The 23504-nt window shown below is 41.1% G+C and overlaps 1 protein-coding gene across 3 annotated transcripts in view; it reads left to right on the forward strand.

Moving 5' to 3' along the window:
* The window catches only part of TENM3 (teneurin transmembrane protein 3), a 446972-nt gene that overhangs the window by 292567 nt on the left and 130901 nt on the right, over window positions 1-23504 (forward strand). For all 3 annotated transcript variants that reach the window (XM_042982909.1, XM_042982911.1, XM_042982912.1), the window contains exon 6: window positions 15803-15925. In XM_042982909.1, coding sequence (XP_042838843.1) covers window positions 15803-15925 — 123 coding nt within the window. The remainder of the gene's footprint in view (window positions 1-15802; window positions 15926-23504) is intronic.

Consider the following 23504-nt stretch of genomic DNA (forward strand, 5'->3'; position numbering starts at 1 on the left):
AGAAATTAATACAAATATAGGAAATGCACTCCTTCCCTCCTCCCCCCGGGATCATGTATTTTACTCTCAGCTTGATACGAGGTCAGCGAAGGTAAATAATCCACGAGAAATACTCTATGTAAACGGACTGTTTTTCCCATTCAAATATAAAGATCTCCCTGACTTGAAAAACACCCAAGGACGACAACAGTAAGAAATACCTTTCAAGTCAGCTAAACTCCAGTTTCTGCCAGACATAAATATCTTCTCTGTGAAATACGGTGCTGTTTTCTCTGTTTTAGGCTATCATTTTTGCAGAATGTAGCAACATCTCCTGACTAATGACAAGTGGAAAGCATAATACAATATTTACCATTTCAGTGCTACATTGCATAAATATTTAATTGGTGTTGCAGATGTCATTTGCTTTTACATTAGTGGTACTGAGAGCCGTGTGTTCTGAGAGAAATATCTAAACACAGAGGGGCGAAAGGAAAAGTAACTGGCACATAAATGATTTTTTCAAAAACTTGATAGATTGCTAGGAGTTAGAGGAAGGAATTCATCATAAAACCTTTACATTCTATTGAATCTGTATTCAAACAAAGGTCTCGTCCTATAGTATAACGGGTAAAATAAAACTCAAATACGTATAGGCTCTCAATTTATTGTCTCTGCGTACCCTTAGAATGTCAATCAACTCCTCACACCTCGCCTTTCTTCCTTAAAATTGAGGTTCCACGCTTTCTCTGTTAGTACTTTGTAATGTAACACCAGAAAAGGAAGTGACCGTTCGCTCATCCATCCATCACTCATTCAATATTTATTTATTGCGACACTGTGACAGATACAGAGGCGAACGAGATCACACGGTCCTTGCCCTCTCAGAGATGACATCTCAGGGCATGCAAACACTGAGCACTTAATTAGCATCATGAGGACTATTTAAACGTAGGAGACGAGAGACCGCATCAAAGGCCGAACTTCCTGAGTCTGAGCATTAGAGAAAGGTTTTCCTGCAAAAGCCTGAATAATAAGTAGGATTGTGTGTTTGGACATAAGCTGACGTAAGGGCAAATCTGAAGTGTTCCCACATAACCGAAATGTAGCCCAAAGAATCATTTTTCAGGAATATTAAAAGCAATATATTGTGATATAATAAAGATAAAATCGAGACGTGTCTGCAGACAAAAAGGGATGATACACCTTTGTTTTCGTTGTTGACTTAGTGTAGCTAGGAACCCATCTTGTAGGTAACCATCTAGAAGGGGGAAAGAAATGTTAACCTTGGAAGGTTGGGACAACTTGATTTAAAATTGCCACAAGGGGGCACCTGGGTGGCTCAGTCAGTGAAGCATCTGACTTCTGCTCAGGTCATGATCTCACGGCTCTGGCTCATGAGTTCGAGCCCCGCATCAGGCTCTGTGCTGATTCTTTAGATTCTGTGTCTCCCTCTCTCTCTGCTCCCCTCCTGCTCACATGCATGCTCCCTCTGCCTCTCTCTCTCTCTCTCTCTCTCTCTCTCTCTCTCTCAAAAATAAAATAAAAATACTAAAAAATTTTTTTAATTAAAAAAATTGCCACAAAAATTTATGGTCTGTTTATGTTTGTTTTCCCCCCCTTAATTTTATTTTGTGTTTTATTTTTTTATTATTTTTTTGATGTTTATTTTTGAGAGAGACCGAGCATGAGTTGGGGAGGGGCAGAGAGAGAGAGAGAGAGAGACACAGAATCCGAAACAGGGTCCAGGCTCTGAGCTGTCAGCACAGAGCCCGATGAGGAGCTTGAACCCATGCCATGATATGGACCTAAGCCGAAGTCAGACTCTCAACCGACTGAGCCACCCAGGCACCCCATCCCCTTAATTTTAGATAACAAATACACGTACTTGGAGAGTTTTGTTTGTTAAGTATGCCCAGGAGACAGTTTTAACACTGTTAAAAGAGATGGTATTTGTGAGTTCTTTCTAAACATCCCTGAGTACTCTATTAATCTCTTTTGAAGAAATTTAACGCATGTGTTTCCTGTATTTCAAACATTGTTAGGAAATGAAAATCATGTTGCTCTGCTTTTAATAACCATAGAGGTCAGCCTGTCCAATTACTATTATTGAGTTGGACCTAAAAGACATTACTTTGAGACCTGTCCCATTGTGCATTTTAAGTACATAACAAACGGAATCAAGGAACAATTATATTTTAATCTAGACCCACTTCTGTATACTACTCAGATGGTTTTTGAGATAAAATTCAGGGTTTTGAAAGATAAGAACTCCCAGTCTATCCTTTGCCTGGTGGATTCCATCACTAGTAACTTGTTCAGGTTTCCAGAGACGGAACTTAGTGCTCTTTTCCCAGTGGTCTTCGTCGGGAAGGTGACGTAACATTGGCCAGCTCTATCCTGGAATCGTCTTTTCTCCCTAATACTTGACCCACAGACTGATCTTTCCATCTGCCTTCACTAGGGAGCTCTTTCGTCACTTATAATAGGCCTTCTGCCCCTAAAGCAGAGAACACCTTCCAGGCACTTCCCTACATTTCCCGGGACTACAGAAGGATATCCAAGACGACCTTGAAGGTCACTGCATGTGGTTCTAGAATACGGGTTCCTTCACTGTGGGGAAAAAAAAAATGATGCAAGTACTCTTTCATAGTGGAATTTGTTTTTTATGGGCATTTCCTTATAATTATTACCAAGTAGCACAGTCAATTTAATTCCACTAAGCGTAGCAATTATTGAATTTCTCTCCGAAACACTGAATTCACGAAGATGAGTGAGACGTAATCTTTACCGCGATGATTTGCATTATCCCATTACAACATACTTTCAGAATGCTGTTTTTAAGTGTAGACCGTCAAAGCAGGAAGACTTGAGTTTTGTATCCTACCTCTGTCACTTACCAGCTGTGGAGTCTGGAGCAGGGAACTACCCTCCATAAACTTGAATTTCCTCATCAGTGTAGGTAGGATTAGTAAGAGTACAGCTCTTGGAGACCTTTAATAAAATAATGAATGTGCCTGATAAAATGTAAGTGCTCAAATAGCTTTAGCTGCTATCATTGTTCCTTATAGCAACATAGTAAATCCAATATAATTATCCACACTTTTTAGAAGGAGAAGTCACAGGCCCAGAGAATCAGTGGCTTGCCCTGTGGTAAAGACAGTGTGTATTTGAACAGGGACTATACTCTGGGTCTTTTGATCTTGAATCTGGGACTTTTCCCCACCATTTCACAAGGTATTGTTCCTCACAAGGATTTAAGAATTTAAAGGCGGTACGTGGACAGGAGAGAATAAATAAGACCGAATTACAAAATGAGGAATGTATTCCCTTTTGTATTCTTACCCCATCGCATCTGATTCTGTCATGACGAAGCTGTCGGCACATGTTTGCGTGTCAGGACACGTATCTGTAATCCTTCTTTCACGAAAAAGAACTCTTTTGCTGCCTATCATTTCTGCATAGATTTTAATAACATCGCTTATGGTTTAGTCCATTTATTCTTATTGTCTTCTGTTTGTATCAGGAGATACTGATTTTTCCTTTAAGGTGATGCTATAACGTGTTCTCTGAAAATAAATGTATTTAAATTTTTAAGCTAATAATCTCACGGAGGAAATAAGTATGTAAGTGTAAAAATATTTAGTTTTAAGATAAAAAGGCATAGATGGTTCACAATTATATCATAAAGGCGATGGGCACATTTTTAAAAAACGTATAGGAATCATTGCTGAGGAGACTGAAAATGCTGTAGGTCCCCTTCATTGATTGTGTCTTTTTAAAAAAAAAATGTTTTAATGTTTATTTATTTTTGAGAGAGAGACAGAGTGTGAGGGGGGGAGGGGCAGAGAGAGAGGGAGACACAGAATCCGAAACAGGCTCCAGGCTCTGAGCTGTCAGCACAGAGCCCGACCCGAGGCTCAAACCCACGAACCGTGAGATCGTGACCTGAGCCAAAGTCGGATGCTTAACCGAGTGAGCCACCCAGGCACCCCCATTGATTGTGCCTTTTAATTTCATTCTAGATCCTTAATCTTTTCACTAACTACGTTGGTAGTTTAACAACCTAACTGCGTGATGTGGTTAGTGAGCCTATGTGAGGTACACAGCATTTGTACATAAAACCTAACCATATTATTTCCGTCATTTCAGATAATTACAAATTCTACCATTCTTCCCTATTTTTAGAGTCAAGATATTTTTAGATGCTTTTCACTTCTTCTGAGAAATTCTTTATAATCTTAGAAAAGAATCACAGAGAGAGAGAAGCAATGCATGTTTAAAGCGGGAAAGTGGGCCATTTATTTTTAGGAAAGGAGTGTGAGACCACCAGAGACAAAGGCAGGTTGACAGCGTGAGCCGGTGTCCTGATCAGAGATGACAACTTCCTTTGTGTTTGACTTTGATGTAAATGTCCACAAATGCTTCATAAATATCCATCAGTAATCATCAAGATAAGTTCATAAGTAAGGAAACCTGCCCTCCAAGTCAGCCCAGGTTAATGGGGAAGCATCTGGAACACCGGCTTCCGAGGATCTGTTCCCACCTGTGTGATGACGTGAGACGGTCAAGGAAGACTGATAAGATCGGTCAAAGTTACTGTCATGTACCAGGTGCCTGAAGTGGTCAGGTAGATTGCATGTCACTCGCCAGAATTGATGAGGCAGACGGTGACCACATTTTTGTTGATGAACCGTGGATAACAGCAAACTACCTGAGCTGGTTGTGCCCAGATTCCCGAAGGGTCGTTGATCTTGTAGCAAGTTGCCACTCAACAACCATGCATGCACACTCATGCGCACATGTGCACACACACTCACAGATCATATTTTCCCTCTTTGGGAGAAATGGCCTATTTTGGAGGGGATGTTTTTCTGGATTTTGCCGTATGCTTTTTAAATGTTTTTAATGTTTTTATTTATTTTTGAGAGAGGGAGAGACAGAGATAGCAGGGGAGGGGCAGAGAGAGAGGGAGACACAGAACCTGAAGCAGGCTCCAGGCTCTGAGCTGTCAGCACAGAGCCTAACGCGGGGCTTGAACCCACGGACTGGGAGATCATGACCTGAGCTGAAGTTGGACGCTTAACCATCTGAGCCACCCAGGTGCCCCTGCACTTTGCTATATTTCAATAAACCAGTTTTCCTCTAGGAATCTCCATGTCCTTAATAGTCGGGTTTTTTAATAAAGAGGATTAAAGTGTCTTACACTTCCAAAGAATCGTAATTTTCAGGTCTGTTCTACTCCCTTTGCCAAATAGTCAAAACAAGCCAAAAAGATTCTCTGTTTAAGTAGATTATTAACATGCATACACACTGGTTACATAAAAGTAAGATACAGCTCTTAACGCTATTACAGAAGGAAGGAATCCAGATGAAAACTGGCTTTTGAATAATGAGTAGATCCATGAGGTTTCAATGGCAAAGCTGCTAACAGCTGTCGCTGATGAATCCTCTGTTACGTGCATTTCGTGAGAAGAGCAAGGTCAGTATGTTGGCATGCAGGGAATGGTCCATACATCATGTAAATGATTTCATTGTGTATTTTGAATGCTCTTGAAATTGGTCCTCTTGCCATATTCCTTAATGCTGACAACTGTTTCCTCAACGATTACCCAGTCGATTGATAACGACTGGCCCCTTTGGACCCCTAATCATAATGGCGAACACGTTGTTCTCTCCATGAGCTTGGAGACTGAATGCTTCTGTCATGCAGAAAACAGAGCCTGGACATGAGAGAAAATGAAGGAAACGTTAGGAAAGCAGCCTGTTTTCGAAGTCCTGATTTCATTCCCTTGGTGACAGACAGAACAGCTGGATTCTCATAAGCCCCGTCAGCCTCGTCATTGGCCGTCAGTGGACGGCTAGAGTAACTGTCCCCTCAATGGCACCTTCAATGTGTCACACTGAGTCGACACAGTTAGGAAAGAAAAAAAAAAAGCAATGAAATTAGAAGTGAAATTTTTAATATACACTTAATTTTTAAGAGAACAAGAGTCAAATATTCTGGCAAATCTATGTAACTGAATCACTATCTCATCAAGACATTTTCATCACCCAAGTGATTCTACCTTAACATTGGCAACATAATGCCAAAAACAGAATAGAAAGGAGAAAGACCCAGAATGGACATACATCAGCAGCCATTCCTTTTCTCTTTCCCCCTCCCTCCCCGAAAAATTGTTAGTTTACATAAAATCTATGATTTTAGCATGTTATCTTCTAATACTCCGAGGAACTTACTACTCAAGTGTTATTAGCTCCTTTGAATATCAAAATATCCTATGGTTGGGATAATACCCTTCTCCTTCGTGACAGCTTGAATACGTACTAATACGAAAGTTTTCCAAAAATACTGATTTTTGAGTGACCATATTTGGGATCGATAGATAGATAAATAGATAGATAAATAAATACAACCGTGTTTGGGAGGCAAGATACAGACGGTTGGAATAATATTAGACTTAGAAAGCTAATAACAAATAATAATGGATTCAAATGCCAAAATATTGCCTAACACACTCCCTCAACATGTATATGAACACAGCAGGAAATCCAAAACAAAAGCTAATTTATGGAAAACTATGTATTCCTAATGACAGTTCAGACCAGTAGGGGTCCAAGTTACAAACTACATCTTTACATGAGATGCTTTCATTTCGCATTGAAAACCGGGCTGTGTCCTGTAAGCATGTATCACATCAAATCATTACCTTATACTAAAGAGGATTTTTCTGAGTTTGTTCCATAAAATCGAATCACTGCACATGCGCATCCTGTGTATTTATGTATTCATGAAATTGAAACAAAAAATGAGGAAATGTTGCCTTCAAAGCCCAAGATACGGGGGGAATTGTGTGCGTGACGTGGTAGTTCGGCCTCTGCCATTTTATTTTCAAAATTAAAAAAAAAAAAAGGGACAGCATTAGTATTCTAATATGTTGATATCTTATTGATGCCTGATGTTTTTGCCCATACTCAATGATGTAGCCTAAATATTCCTATTTTAAAACATATTGACGGACCAAAGACCTTAAATCTGGGAGAGACCGTAAAGATCGTTCCGTGCAAGCTCTTGAGATATTTATATAAACGGGAGATATAAGTCTCAGAGAAGCCCAGTGACTTGCCGAGGTCCCACAGGTAGTTGGAGCCAGAATCGAGACGGGACCCAGTTCTCTTTTAATATAAACAAAGGCTCCACGAGGCGCCACAGGCAATATGTTGAAAACTGGGCCCTTCGCTATAGAAGGTCAAATTCTGACTTTCTTTTCTTGCCACCTCTGGTAACATGTTCTTTTTGTTTTTAATTTTTTTTTTTAACATTTATTTATTTTTGAGAGAGGGAGAGACAGAGCATGAACAGGGGAGGGCCAGAGAGAGGGAGACACAGAATCTGAAACAGGCTCCAGGCTCCGAGCTGTCAGCACGGAGCCCGACGCGGGGCTCGAACTCACGGACCGCGAGATCGTGACCCGAGCCGAAGTCGGCCGCTTCACCGACGGAGCCACCCAGGCGCCCCTAACATGTTCTTAATGAATCTTCCTCAGAAAGATTATTTCGGGGAAAACGCACCACGGTAGATGTGAGGTCAGTTACACGAAAGGGGAACTTCAAGACCTTAGCTTGCGTCGGTGAACTTGCAAGGCTTTGGAAGCGTCAACAAAACTGACTTGCAGACATTCTCAAGATGATATTTTCTGGTTCTCGTATTACCTCATATTTCATTTTCTGTCTTTGTGAGAATGTTTGTTTGATCTTGTAATATTAAACAGCGCTTAGCCAGTAACGGCAGGCGCGCTAAGAACTCTCCTCTAAGTTGCCAAAGCCTCAGAATGTTACTCTTCAGGGTTCTGGTGGCATGAAGCTACGTTCGGCTTTCCGATGGCAAGGGTGCCTGCTTCTGTGTTCGCTTCACAACATCCCCTATAATTTGCTCCATGGTTCTGGCAGATTGCTGGACCGTGTCACCAGCTGTCACCACCCCTCCTTCCCATCCGTGTTTGGCAGTATCCGAGAACGCAATCATGCCAGTAGAAATAATAGTAGCTGTGATAACAACTTTCGTGGCATGGTCCCCAGAGACAAGATCAAAATTTGGCACCTTCTCTCGCAATATGGAACTAAAAATGGCACCGAACTTGCTGCTTGGTGGTGTATAATTTTCTTTAATGACACATTTTGGTTTCAAGTATGCCACATGCTGGCTTTTAAGTATCAAACCAACATATATTGGGTAAAAACAATGGCATGCCCTTTTTTTCTATGGGGAAGAGGTAAAATAGCTATAATATCACGGATTCCTTTCACCTCCATCAGCCTTGAAAGGTAGAAGGAACGTATGCTGTAATTTATTTCACTCAAATGGCCTTTGAGTCTGAAAGAAAATGTCGTCGTAAAATCTCGCTGATAATCCTTCACTAGAATCCTGTCTCAAAATTATTTCGATCAGTGAGGGTTGTTTCTTTTTGGTCTTAACATGAGTTGGGAAAGCCTACAGAAGAAAAACTGAGAAATTATAGAATGGATTTTTTTAAATCGTATAAGAAATATTTCACTTTAAACATCTTCAGATTGGTTGTAATCTAAGAACACCGTGAGGCAACCTAAAAAGATACAGCCTGAAATAGACTATTTGGCTGTTAGTAACCTAGGTTGCTCTGGTGATTGGTGGCTTACCACCCATGTGAGTTACTCCTAGAGTTGATGATCATGATAGTTTGTTTGTTTGTTTGTTTTTTATGATCGACTTGGGTGATGTTATTAAAAATATGCTCGTTGCGTTTGAGGCTGACAAATGTGATTAGATATTACAACTAATTTAAAAAGACTGGGCGTCATCTTGGAAATCTAGGTTCTCCTGCCCTGAGAAAAAGGGAAGAATTAGACTCAGTGCCCCCAAGGCTTCTTCTTACGGTTAACAGTCTCAGAGGCTCTGTTAGTCACCCCTGTTTCTCAGAGATCCAGGCCTCTAAGATCCACTTCAAGCACAATATTGAAAAAACTGAATTATGTATTAAACTTTTCCCTTAACGATCGTCTCATTTTTTCAGAGCTCAAATCCTCTCATTTATTCCCTTTCTTCCCACTCTCGTCTCTCTTTTTCCCCTCAGAGTGCTTGTTTTACCCCCTAGCTGCCAAGATTCGTGTTCTCTTGCAACTCCCCACGCCTCACACTGCAGAAAGTAAAAAATCTATTCAAATACAAAGTGAGATGTTTCAGGTAAAACACTACAAAGTGTTATGGTGGTGCAGAATAGTTCTCAATTCCAGGAAGGCTTCATGAAGAAATATCATGTCAACTAGACCTCCGGGTATCGGTCGAGAGCTCATCAGACACAACTTGGGGGTGGCATCCCAGAAGCCAGGAACGATAGGAACAAAGGCCACGGGAGCAGGGAAATTAAGGGCGTGATTTAAGTGGTAGACAAGCAGTCTGGCCAGTTCATGGGCTCTGTGACACATCCACATTGCTGGGCCACAGATCTCCAGCGTTTCGGCATCTTACGGAATTTACTCTCTGCACCTTTTAACCCACACCTCCCCATTTTCCCTTACCCCTCGCCCCTGGTGACCACCATATAAATTCGACTACTTTAGATACCCCTTATAGGTGAAATCAAACAGTATTTGTCTTCTTGTGACTGGCTTATTTCACTGAACATAACGTCCTCAGGGTCCATCCATGTTATACCACGTGGCAAGATTTCCTTCCTTTTTTAAGACTGAGTAATATTCCATTGTGCGTATCCACATGTTCTTTATCGGTTGTTCTGTCGGTGGACATGGGGATGTTTCTGCCTCTTGGCTGCTGTGAACAGTGCTGCTGTGAACACGAACATGCACGTATCTCTTTGAGTCCCTGCTTTCAGTTCTTTTGAGTTGTATAACCCACGAGTGGGATCCTGGATCATACAGTTGTTCCAGTTTTCTTTCTTTTTTTTTTTTTTTTTTTGAGGAACTACCATAGTGTTTTCCAGAGCAGTTGAGCCATTTCACAATCTCAACAACCGTGTACAAGGGCTCTAATTTCTCCCCATCCTCCCCGAGACAAGTCACAATGGTTTTAAACTACAAATCAGTCTGGGATGGCCATGAGCTGACAGTCGTTAACCCCAGTACATGAATTTGTGTGATCAAATTGCTTTCCTTCTGACACCCAAGATTTGCCCTAAAGAAGCCTTTCCTCACTCTTCCCTCCAATTCCTCTGATGGAGTCACTTTCCCTTCTACGTTGGTATCTTTCCTAAATGAACACCTAGGAGCCTCAGAGAGACAAGCCCCCGCAGGGAGGGTGTGGGGAAGTGAAAATCTACATTCGTTACTTTTGCTATGTGTTAGATGGACTGCTTTTAAATGAAAATTTTAATTTTTTTAATGTTTGTTTATTTTTGAGACAGAGACAGAACGTGAGTACAGGAGGGGTAGGGAGAGAGGGAGACATGGAATCCAAAGCAGGCTCCAGGCTCTGAGCTGTCAGCACAGAGCCCGGTGTGGGGCTTGAACTCACGGACCATGAGATTGTGACCTGAGCCAAAGTCAGACGCTCAACCAGCTGAGCCACCTAGGTGCCCCAGAATAAAAATTTTAATTTAAGTGTAATATTCATTTAGAAAAGTATACAGATCATAAGCGAACATACCAGTGGAACCCCCACCCAGATAGAAAAATAAAATACTCCTGGCATTCCAGAAGTACCCTATGGCCTCTTGCCAGTCATTACCTAGCCCCACCTCCCTAGAGGTAATCATTCTGGTGGCTTTTGTTCCTACCAGTTAATTTTATCTGCTTCTGAACTTCATACGCATTGACTTACACAATATTCGTGGGTTTTGTTTGTTTGTTTGTTTTTGTGAATGGATTCTCTTGCTCGATACTGTGCTTGTGAGATTTATCCATACCGTTGCATCTGGCAATGCCTTATTCATTTACATTGGTCTATAGAATCCCTTGTATGACTACACTATAATTTGTTTTTCCTCTTTCCTGCTGGCAGACATCTGGGTTTCCAGTTTGTGGCTATTACAAATAATGCTTCTGAGAACATTCTTGTTCATGTGTTTTGGTGCTGTGTGTATATTTATTTCTATTGGATATAAGGACAGACATTTGTAGACCAACTGGGGACTTAACCATAATTTCTAAGATGTTTAATACAAAGAAAATACATTCTAATTCCAGACAAACAGCGTACAAATGATTTTAAAATGCTACCATTTTCAGTGGGTAAACATCTTGTATTTAGAAGCCAATTTTGACAAATGGACAGCTTCTGATTATATGTACTGTCAAAAAATAAATTAACAATTTGTGTTAAAATTTCTTTTTAATTTCTTTAATGTGAATGCTCAGTTTTAATTCAGAACAATTCAGAAGGAAAACAGCACCGTATAGGAAGAGAAGTCCTGAAATTGGGTCAAGAGATCTCGTATCATGAGTTGTCTTTCTACACTAACTTTTTAAAAAACATTGGGTAAGTCACTAACCCTCTCTCTGCCTGTGTTTCACTCACAACAGGGATAATGACCCCCCCCGTCAGGCAGTACATTATTAGAAGATAATAGACATCAAAGTATTTTAAAACATAAAAAAACACACTCGAGCAGACATACAGTTACTGCTGCCATTCACAAATTCCATTCTTCCTTGAATAACATTTTAGATACGAATCCAGCCCCCGCCCCTCATTAAAACCGCCCAGAAATACATGGAAATAGCAATATAAAACTGTGAAACAAGATATCAGAAACGAATTTTTTAAGATTAAAGCTACATGAATGCTCTTTCTGTAACTTTGAAATACACACATGTAGCGTTTACATGTAGTTTTTAAATTGCTGTTTTTCAGACTCTTAGAGTTAACCACAATAGCCCGTTGTTAATTCCATCATTATCCTATTACTATAAATTATTCTCCTCAAAAAGAGAATATAGTACAGTGGGAAAGTACTCATACAGAAGAACCGTGCCTGGAATACACAAATGTCCCTTATTAATATCTTTGCCCATCCTCTGCCGTCAGATACTATCTCTGCCTTCAGTTTTCCAGATCTAGTAGAAAACATTGTCTAGCCTGCGGCCCCCCCAAAAGTCACATTTCACCTCCTTCTGCGTGGATTTTCACATTCCACTGCCCCCCGGTAGCAGAGAGGACAGGCATGTTGTGGAATGCCTGTCCTCCACGTCTGGGTTTAAGGGCAATGTCCACTGTTGACCTGCTTGAAACCTAAAACTCTCAAAAAGCCTCAGTTTTCGGAGTGCCTGGGGGGTTCAGTTGGTTAAGCATCAGACTCTTGATTTCTGCTCAGGTCATGATCTCACAGTTCTGTTCATGAGATCGAGCCCTGCACCAGGCTCTGCACTGACAGTGTGGAGCCTGCTTGGGATTCCCTCTCTCTCTCTCTCTCTCTCTCTCTCTCTCTCTCTCTCTCTCTCTCCCCCTCTCTGTCTGCCCCTACCCTTCTCTCTCTCTCTCTCTTTCTCTGAAAAATATTTTTAAAAGCCTCAATTTTCTCAGATTTAAAATGAAAAAAAATAGTATTAAGTGGGGTCTTTGTGAAGATTCAGGGAGATAAAACAGGTGAGGCGGTAACACACATTTGACACATAGTAAGTGTCCAGTGAATGTTTTCTTTAAAAAGAGATCTAACACCAACACAAGGAACACTGTGTGCAGGCTTGCCCACCTAAGCTCTCTGCCCCGGGGGTGAGGGGCTCACAAGAGCACAGAGCTAGCTCCCAGCCACTTCTGGACAACCCCCTGCCCCCCCCACTGGCTCATGCATAAATCAAGGATTGATTTTACCCTTCATGAGTAGTGGCACCAGACGCCTTCCCAGGGCTTCAAACGTGCTTTCCAGCTCAGGCATTGAAGGATTAGCTCATCCGCCTTTATTTGCATATGTAGTTTATTTCACCGATTTTCCCTGCCTTTGTCTGCCAAGACTTCCCACAGAGTTTTATTGCACCAGTGCTCAGTAATTTCTATCGCATTTTTGACTTTTATGAGTTTGCTGCCTCTGTCTTTGCCTCTGTCATTTTTGGAGTCAGTCTGACTAACACCCTGTATTTGTATAAAAATCTCAAGTTACACGTAATGAGCGTCAAAAGCATCACTAAATACCAAACGCCCAAGATTTTCAAAGTACATAATACCCCAAGACCAAACAACTTGTTGGTCTCTGTTTTGAATGCGATGTTAAAAGATGTAATATTACTGGGTAGGGTTCTCATTATACAACATCTTAAGTAGAACTGGAATTTCATTTTATTGAGATTTTCTGTAAGAAAAATATATATGAGAAAGCTATTGCCTAAAAAAATAAAACAAAAAAAATTGCAAAAAAAAAAAAACAAAATAAAATAAAATCACTCTCCAAACACACACATTAAGATCACTTTCTAATATTTGACATCGTGCAGTTTCCGTTGATTCTCTCTCTTGAGTCTCTCTCTCTCTCTCTTGACTTCAAAGTCTATTAAAACCAATAATATAAGCAAATCTATCATCCTGGGAGACTTTTTATGTTACATAAAAGCCCACAATGATGATAAATTATTTTGTGGAGAAACTTTGACCCTTTCGGAATATTTATCATTGGCATGCCAAAGTACGTCTGTCAAACCTTCTCCTGTATTCAGGACCAGTTCCCATTATTTCATTCAAAAATTGCTGAAATATCTGAAACCTTGAAAAACGTATGAAGCGATAAATGTTTAGAAAGCTCCTGACATTTTGCCACTCAGATACTAAGCAATTTAATGCAAAATGACATGTGAAGCTATACTTCCTTACAAGTTGACAGTTTTTGAATTCAAGGATTCTATAACGTATATCTTAATCCTTGAAAAACCAGAGTTTGAAAGGAGTTGCTGGCAGATTATAATTCGAGAGGGGAGTATGTACATTTTACAGATATACAGGGTAGGTGTAGCTCTGTGTGTATCTGTGTTTGCTGTGTTTATTAGGGCATGATTGTATTTCAGGTATTGTTCACGAAAGACTGCGAAACTTGTAGAGTGTTGAAATCTTTTCAAATCAAACTGTTGAATCTTTTAACTTTAGTTGTATATGGTACTAGGGGACTTTCATATACTATTTTCATATACTATTATATACTATATACTTTTCATATACTGTTATGCTAATGCAGTCATTAATCACTTACTAATAATATAACACCCTACTCTTATCCGTTCACTTCTTTTATATTATTAACTTTTCCTTTAAATTGCTGTGTTTTCATCCACAACTGTTTTCTTGATTTTGAAACCTCAGAACATAGATTTCATGAACTTGACAGACACTAACTAAGACTTCCTACGTATAAGGTACATGAGATACAAAAGTAAATGAAAACGGTCTTGACAGAGATGGTCGGCCCAGTCAGAGACGGCTTCCCCACATCGTTGGTGCCTACCATCTGAGTGATGAATGGATATTTTACAGTGGATGGTGAGCATTACAGACAGAAGGGACTATATGTTGAGAGCTTCCATGGTCTGGTCAGGTGACTTCATATAGTTCAGTAGAGTACAGAATAAATAAATGAAATACTTACGTACTAGGAGCTGTCCTGCTATATATTAACTAACTGTCCATCATATGCCCCCATAGACCTATACGATCTAGAAAGTTCATATCTATTAAGTAAGGACCAACCTCATTTTGTAAGTAAAACTAGTATTAACAGTATTACATCATTTCATCCCAAGTTGAGGATGAAACCAAAATCTAACCTCTAAACCCCTCTTCTTTCCACTGTGCCAGTGTAATTGTGTTACTGTGTATGTTACATATGTAATAAGGGCTTGCCTTTTGACAGTGGTAGTTATCATGCTGTGTCTAACAATACTTCTTAAACACTATGTCTTTCTTCACCTCTCTCGTAAATTCCAATACGTATCGTGACTACAACTGTGTCTCCCTGTGGATATTTAGCCTCCTTGGGGATTAATTCTGAAACTGTATTCTGTGGAACACAAGTGAATGTTTAGTTGAGTGTTAGTAGTCAGTATTATTACAGTGATTGTTCTGAATATTTCAAATATATTAAAAATAAAATTTTTCAAATTCTGTTACATTTATAAATTTATAATTAGAAAGTCTTATAGTCGTCTACTTTCTAAATATTTTAAATAAAGAAAATCAGTAAACACACTTACAAAATTTTCATGAATCTGCAAGCTTATCATACCCACCTCAGAAACTCTACGTGAACTTACCTGACACATAACATGTTACGTCATCCATGCCATTTTTTAATGGAATGTCATAAACTCGTCTTAAATTTAGAATAGTCCAGTGTCACTCTGTTTTGTGCATCTAAATCCATTCTGATCATTTCGTAGGCCAGCAAATTTATCGGTGAGACCAGTAGTTACTTTTTACCTGAGTCCAAATGAGTAGCGTCATGTTTCTTGAGAATATAAGGATGTTGCAACGAAGGTTTCGACATGTGCAAATGGCCTGAGGTCAGGCAAGTTTAGCAGATGCCGCTGCAGAGCACTTTACCGCTTACCTCCGCGATGGTGAGGAGTGGAACTCGGACAAAGCAGAGCACATAGAGATTCATTCCCCAGAGTTTTCTGGTACCAATATTGTACTGCAGTGATACCTAAACTGCGATTGTGTTAGAAGCTGTTTATTTTCTAATTGCTGCAACACAGTCATCTTTAGTATTTCAGAACGCGGAGATGATACCGTTACGTAACGCGGAGATGATACCGTTACGTAACGTACGAATCCTGTTGTAAACATGCTCACCGTGTGCCGTCCTAGCTAAAAACAGCAGACTTTTCAACAACTCGCATTCTTTACCCCCAGCGATGCATCTCTTTGGCCTCAACTGGCAGCTGCAGCAGCCCGAAAACGACACATTTGAGAACGGAAAAGTGAATTCTGAGGCGGCGCCGACAAACACTGTGTCATTACCTTCTGGCGACAATGGTAAGAGAAAGAGCTCCGTGTCGTGTGCGTTTCTTTTCATACCTCTTTCCCATAAATGCATTTGTATCCGTGTCGCATCCAGTTATATCTGGGAGAGGGAAACGTTTGAATTTTTTTTTTTAACGTTTATTTATTTTTGAGACAGAGAGAGACAGAGCACGAGTGGGGGAGGAGCAGAGAGAGAGAGGGGGACACAGAATCGGAAGCAGGCTCCAGGCTCCGAGCCGTCAGCACAGAGCCCGACGCGGGGCTCAAACTCACGGACCGTGAGATCGTGACCTGAGCCGAGGTCGCACGCTTAACCAACCGAGCCACCCAGGCGCCCCGAGAGGGAAACGATTTTGAAATATGACGTCATCTTTTAATGAGGGGTTTTTAGTCATTCACTTGAAAGATTGGAAGTTCACATTTTTATTATAGGAATAATATGATTTTCTGCCTTCCGATTTGATGGCTGGGCATTTCTGGCAGTTGTGTATTTGGTTTTACTTTTAGTCTGTAGAGAGGCTATAATTCAATATATCATCTCTTATATTATCTTGGGCATATTAAGCTTTGTTTTCATTCAACTAGCTTATGGAATTATAGAATACTATATTAATTTTGTTATAAAAGCTTTCAAATACAAAATACATTAAAGGATTAGAATTTATTGACCTTTCTCTGCTTGCCCTTGCTGTAAACCTTCAAAAGTTTGCACTTTGGGGGCGCCTGGGTGGCTCAGTCGGTTAAGCGTCCAACTTCAGCTCAGGTCATGATCTTACCGTTCGTAAGTTCGAGCCCCGCGTCGGGCTCTGTGCTGACAGCTCAGAGCTTGGGGTCTGCTTCAGATTGTGTGGCTCCCTCTCTCTCTGCCCCTCCCCAGCTTGCATTCTGTCTCTCTGTCTTTCTCTCTCTCCAAAAATAAATATGCATTAAAAAAAAAAAAAGTTTGCCCTTTGGCTAACAGACTTTCAAAGCATTTTGTTCTGAATTAAAAACGGAATTTAAGAGGTTTGAGAATGTTTTATTTCATTTTTCCATATGAACTCTCAGGAGAATGTATATATACGTGTGTAGATTTATATCATATATAATATAATACCATATACCTGTCTATCCTGTCTATATCTATATTGTATATCCCTGTCTATTATTTTGATATGTGTGTGCGCATGTATATATGTTTTGACACTTGGAATTCTCTGGCTTTTTGCAAAATGTCATAATACTTCATATCTCAAAGCAACCGGATCAGGATACCTTTTTTTGTCACATAAATATATCATCTGCCTTTAAGCAATTCCCAAGCTTTTCTTCCCCCTTGTTTCTTCTTATCTCATGTATTTGTATTCTGCTTTGGCATCAATTATGTTCATCCTCACATGGCTAGTTTCTTTGCAAGACCAGAAAGAAGCTATTGTCGATTTATACATAACATAATATATATTTGTTTATTTTTATGCATATGCTACTATGTTACGTGTAGCCATTCACCAGGGCTAACACTTCCGTCGGGGTTTTTTTTGGTCTCTGTGTTCTCATCTTCTGTTTTATTTTAACAATAATACCCTATGACGTTTCTCTTCCTTCTTGGGGAGACTGAGGAATCCTATAAGATGTAGGATTTTCATAGTAATAACAAACACCCTTGGCCCCACACCTGTACGGAGCCTTTTAATGCAAAGCTCTCCATGTTCCAAGAAGCTGCAAGCTGGTGACTAACATGTCCCTACACCCGAAGTAATTAAAACAGTAGGTGAGGGAAATTGCAATTAAGTAAACAATTATGTAATTTTTCGTACACTGATAACACACATGTGAACTGATCGAGTAACTGCACAGAAATTAAGAGTGTTTATTTTTAGTCTATGTAGATTGAAATGTAGCCTGTCTCTTAAAGTAGATGGTTTCTGTTTTTTAAAAAAGGCCCGATGCACTTAACGAACCACACATGTAGAGAACTTTTTTTACAGACCCAAGAAATTAGACTAAAGAGAAAAAGGCTTATTGTAGACACGTTTTATTTTACTACATCCTGACCTGTTAGTATGCTGAAAATGAAAATAGGCTAATTAGTTTCACTATACTCGAAAAGCATAATACCGAGAAAGTGTGGGTTCAGAGATGCTCCTCGAGCCTCGTGCTGGTTCCTGGGATTTGGCCAAGAAATCCCTCCTCTGCCTGCATCAACGTTCCTCAGCTCGCCTAAACCTCTATTCAAATTTTAGCTTCTTCACCTGTTTACTTTGTAACGTTGGTCAAGGTGCTCAGTGGTTCAGATCTGTGAGAAGATTTTAGGACAACCTTGGAATGAACTGTCTGGGATCCTGTCAGTTCCAGGCATTTGAAAGAATATCATGTACATACGGCTTCAGAAATTCTGTGGCTGATAAGAGTTTGCAACTATCCTGTATGACCGCAGAGAGAAATCTGCATTATGTCAGAATCTGCATACCCACACACGCATACATCTGAAATCTGGTTCCCAAAATAATGCTTATCCTCGTTGTGTGAAACACATCTGGTTTTCTTTGTTTTTTGTTTTTTGCTTTCGCTCTATTTTATTGTGTTTCCCAGTTATACGAGTGCTGGTTGAAACTCACTTCGATAATTCCATAGTTTGCAAAAGACTGTGGTCCACAGTTTCAAAAAAACACTGTTCTGAAAGTCCCCTCCTCTGAGAGAGACTGCAGTTCCCCAGGTGACCCTAGAATGCACTGGGTTCGGTTTTTATGTGCCTGCAGAACAGCTGTATCTCCATGGAAGTAAAGTCACTTCTTTCAAGCCTTGTGAAGAAGCCCCCTACCTAAGGAACAGTCAGCAGATGTCCCAGGATGAGTTAGGTTCCCTGGAGGAAAGCTGAGTCTCCAGCCGGCCAGCTGCCCTGTGAGTTCATAGGAATGTTTCCTTTTGGAAAGAAGGCCAGCTCTTGACTCAGACCTTGTGCAAAGTGTGACCTAAACAGTAGTCACTTGTCTTCTTTATTATTTCTTGAATAGTACCCTCTCTACCCCCCGCCCAAAAAAAAACCCTAAATTATAAGGAATTCTTATTTCCATTTTTCCAAGTAAAGCTTCTTGGTATGTATCTTTTAAATACTTAAAGACACAGGGCTCAGGGGAGCGTGACGGGCCTGCGTTTGCAAGAAGGGGGAGGTGCCTTAAAATCATGGCTTTTAAGCCTTTGTGATGATCCTGCAGTCTCCATACACCATCGTCCACTATTTCAGTTTTATAAACTATCCAGAGAAATATATCATGTCATCTCTTTAGAAATTCTAGATTACAACCCTTAAGAAATCCTTAGAATTCTGAACAAGGCTCACTGGGCGAATTAACTGTGCTAAACGTAATGAGACAATTGATTCGTGGTAGCTTCTCAATACAGTACTTTTGTTCATCCAGTCCTCTTTTATTTTTATTTTACAAATATAATTCTGAGGAACAATCGTGGTGCTAAGGTTTCTGTAAACTCCCTGCTTGCTTGTAAGCTCATTTGAACGGGAGTTTCTAAGCGGTATTTAGTATGTAAAAGAAGAATTTGTATTATATGCCATGATCCTTTACTGATTATTCCTGAGACCGTCTTTGAGTCCAGATTTTGGAGATGAGATGTCAGAAGTGTGGGATCTCAGGCGAAACCGATAGGTGTGGACAATGTGAAGGGAGAGGTAAGAATGAGGTTTTTGAGCCTCCAATACCAGTCTCTTTCCAGAAACTAAAATTATTCCCCTGGACCAAGGAATTCATTTAGTCTAATGTGCTGGAAACAGTCACAGGGGCCTGTCTTCAGATCCCAGCTCCTTCAGTTACGTACTTTGGAGCCTTGAGCAGGTTACTTAACCTCTCTGAGCTTGCTTTCCTCGCACGTGAAGAGGAAATAGTCCTGGCCATCTCCTGGCTCACTGACTCCCAACAGTCTGGCAGCCTGGCTCCTTTGCCCATGCCAACTCTTTCCACACTCGTCAACAATTTCTCCAGATCTTCCGACGGTCCTCGGAAGCCCGGCTCTCTCCGCGGATGGACTTTCCAATCAACAACATACAGAAACCTTCAGCGGAAGTTCTCTCCGTTTCCTGGAAGCAAATCTCCACGCCTATGTGTGTCTGGATCTACACTTCTCACTCTTTTTGCCCCATACTTAAGGCTGATCTTTCCGTGAGTACGCTTGATTCCAGTCCGTATCTTCAAAGTAGCCCCCCTATTGCCACCTTCTAGGCAACACTGGAGACTCCGGAGGTTCTAAAAACAAAAAAATCCTTGACTCTACCTCCCACTCCAGCTCCACCTTATTTTTCTCTTCTCCCTTTACAGCCAACCTTCTTTTTTTTTTTTTAATTTTTTTAATCTTTATGTATTTTTGAGAGAGAGAGACAGAGAAAGTGGGGGGGCGGGGGGAGCCACAGAGAAGGAGACACAGGATCCAAAGCAGGCTCCGGGCTCTGAGCTGCCAGCACAGAGCCCGACGCAGGGCTCGAACTCATGATCCGTGAGTTCATGACCTGAGCCAAAGTCGGACGCTCAACCGACTGAGCCACCCAGGCGCCCCTACAGCCAGCCCCTCTTGAGTGTAATCTCTCTCTGTTCATTTCTTCACCATCCGTGAATTCCTCTCTCACGGATGTGCCTAGCACCACTCATCGAAACCCATGTCTTCCTGAGTTAGCCGTTGCACTGTCTGTATCGTCATTGAATCCTCTTCAGTCGTTACCAGATGTGAGTTCTTGGTAGCAGTTGATAGTTAATCCATCCCTCCGAATTGAAATGCTCTTTTCTCTTAGCTTCTGTGATACCACATTCACCTTGGCTTTCCTCCTGACTTTTTGGCAGTGACTTCTCAGCTTCTTTAGTCGGCTCGCCCGTCTCCGCTGGACCCCCCCACATTGTTGTTGCTCAGAACTCTGCTCTTTTCAGAGTATAATTCCTCTGGGTTCTCTTATCCCCTCTCCTGGCTTCGGATGCGTGCTATGTGCTTTGCGCTATGTTACGTTCTGTGTGTTCCCAAACCAATACGTGCGGCGTAGATATTTCTCTCTCTTTGAGATCCAGACACCGACTGTGTAAAATCTCTCCAAGTGCCTTTGGAACTTCTCCACCTGCGTGTCTTCCAAGCACCTCAAACTTCACATGTCTAAAACTGAACCCATCGACTGCTTTGGTCCTCTATCACTGCCTAACGAGCCACACCAGGAGTCCGTGGCTGAAAAGAACAACTGTTGTCATCTCTCCTGATTCTGCAGATGGGGAAATTCCTGTGTTTGTGCTTGGGTCTTTCGTGCAGTTCCTTTCAGATGTCAGCTGGGGCTGTTTGAAAGCTCCACTGAGCCAGAAGTCCAAGGTGGCTGGCAGTTGGTGCTGTGTGTGAGCTGTAGCTTGGCTGTGGCTGTTGACCAGAGCATCTAAACAGGGCGTTCCATGTGGCTTGGGCTTCTCAGAGCATAGCAGCTGGTGCTGAAGGGACGTATCCCAAGAGAGGGAGCATTCCGAGAAACCAACGCGGACGTTACAAGCCTTCTCACATCCTAAGATATTGGACATGTGCAGATGTCCCTTTCATCACATCCCGTTGGTCCAGAGAGCCAGGATGATCAGCCCAGATGCACGGGAAGGAGAATCAAACTCCCCCTTTTGTGTGAGGAAGTGGCAGGGATTCGTTGCGTAAGAGCCTATGGAATGGAAGATGCCGTGGGCGCCATCTTTGGAAAACACAAGTGCCGTCATCTCTCTTTCCAAATCGGTCTCTCTTCCAGGGCTTTCTGTGTCAGGAAACAGCATCATAATTCACCTAGTTACCTGGGCCGGGAGCTGAAGAAGCAAGCCTGTCTCCTCCTCTTCTGTCACCTCCATATTCAGTCCATCATCTAGTCCTGTCTGCTCCAACCCCACAGTGTCTCTTGGATCCATCATCTCTCACCTAGATTCTAGAAGCTACCTTCAATCTGGGACGTTACATCTCCAGTCTTGTCCCACGGTCTTCAGACACAAATTTGAGATATAAGTACCCTACCTGATCTTCCTCAGTGACTTAGATTCTGGTCGGATGCCTACAAGGGACTTACAAGGCTTTCCACATTCTGGCTGTTGATCAAGCCATACTCTAATATAGAAACAGTACGGGAGGAAGATCGAGTATAGGCTCTTCAACCTACCCCTTCTGGCCTCACGTCCTAGTTCTGATCATTAATGGCTTTGTTACATGGGACAAAGTATGTAGCTTCTTTGGCCTTAAGTTTTCTCATCATTGGAACAGTCTTAAGTATTCAGCGGAAATACTGAAAATGGTGTATCATACATAAAAATGCTTGAAGAATGTTTGTGCCTATCACCATTACTACTTAATGGAGGCCTTCTTTGCTAGAGTATGAGGCACAGACCACATCTATCTTCCACTGCCCTGTCCCAAGCTCTCAGCATAGTTACAGACGTGTAAAAGGTGCTCACTACGTGTTTGTCAAATGAACATACGAAAATAGCATGACTAAATGATATAAAGTGCATAAAGGACCCACCACAGCGCCTTGCAAAGTATACACAAACCAAATGCTGGCAGAGCCTCGTGGTTAAGAACTGAAGCTCCGTCGGGGCACCTGGGTGGCTCAGTGGTCGAGCGTCTGGCTCTTGGTTTCGGCTCAGGTCATGATCTCAACAGTTCGTGGGTTCGAGCCCCGTGTCAGGCTCTGTGCTGACAGCTCAGAGACTGCTTAGGATTCTCTCTCTCCCTCTCTCTCTCTGCTCCTCCCCCTCTCACTCATGTGCATGTACACACTGTCCCTCAAAATAAATATTCAAAAAAAAAAAAAAAAAGAATTGAAGCTGTGTCACTTACTGGGTGGCTTTACATAAATTACCTTCCCTGACCTCCTGTTTCTGCATGGGGTGGCACTGAGGTTTAAATCAGAGAACACACGAAGGATGCCAAGCCCTGACTGGAACGTGACGAGCATTTGATACATGTCAATAATTATTAGTTCACTCTTTTTAATGCAGTTCTAGATTTTGCACTTGTAATATGTAGCTAAATTTTTAAGAAGATGTATCTTTAAATCATCATCCAGAGTATTCTCTAAAGCAATAATAGAAATCCTTATTATTAGTTACTTATTATTAACCAACTCCTCCTGGCTTAATATTTTTAGTTATGTGGGTTTTATGAAAGGAATCTATCTTATCCTTAAGATTCCTTTGAATGCACAGTACTGTGCATTTATTTATTGAGCATGTATTATGTGCCATGCACAGAACAAAGCTCTGAGAACATAGCAATAGGAAAAAAAAGGCACAGTTGTTCTCAGAGCCTGTGAATTGCTAGGCAAGATAGAAGTCAAGCAGGCAATGACAATGAGTTAGCAAATGCATACATAGGGGAAAATAGAGGGCCCTATAGTAGGATATTTCAACACGACCTTTATTTAAAAGGAACAATAAGACAGATGCCAAAATTTAGCATAGAATAGTTTGGGATAACGTAAGACAAAGGCCGTAAATTTTGGTTAATATAACTCTGGAAAATTACTTTTCCAATCAAACAAAAACTAACAAACAGACAAACAACAAATTCCTTTTGCATAAATGTCCAGTTATAAAATAAGTAAGTTATG

Source organism: Panthera tigris, chromosome B1 (genome assembly GCF_018350195.1).
Source record: "Panthera tigris isolate Pti1 chromosome B1, P.tigris_Pti1_mat1.1, whole genome shotgun sequence".
Classification (NCBI taxonomy): Eukaryota; Metazoa; Chordata; class Mammalia; order Carnivora; family Felidae; genus Panthera; species Panthera tigris.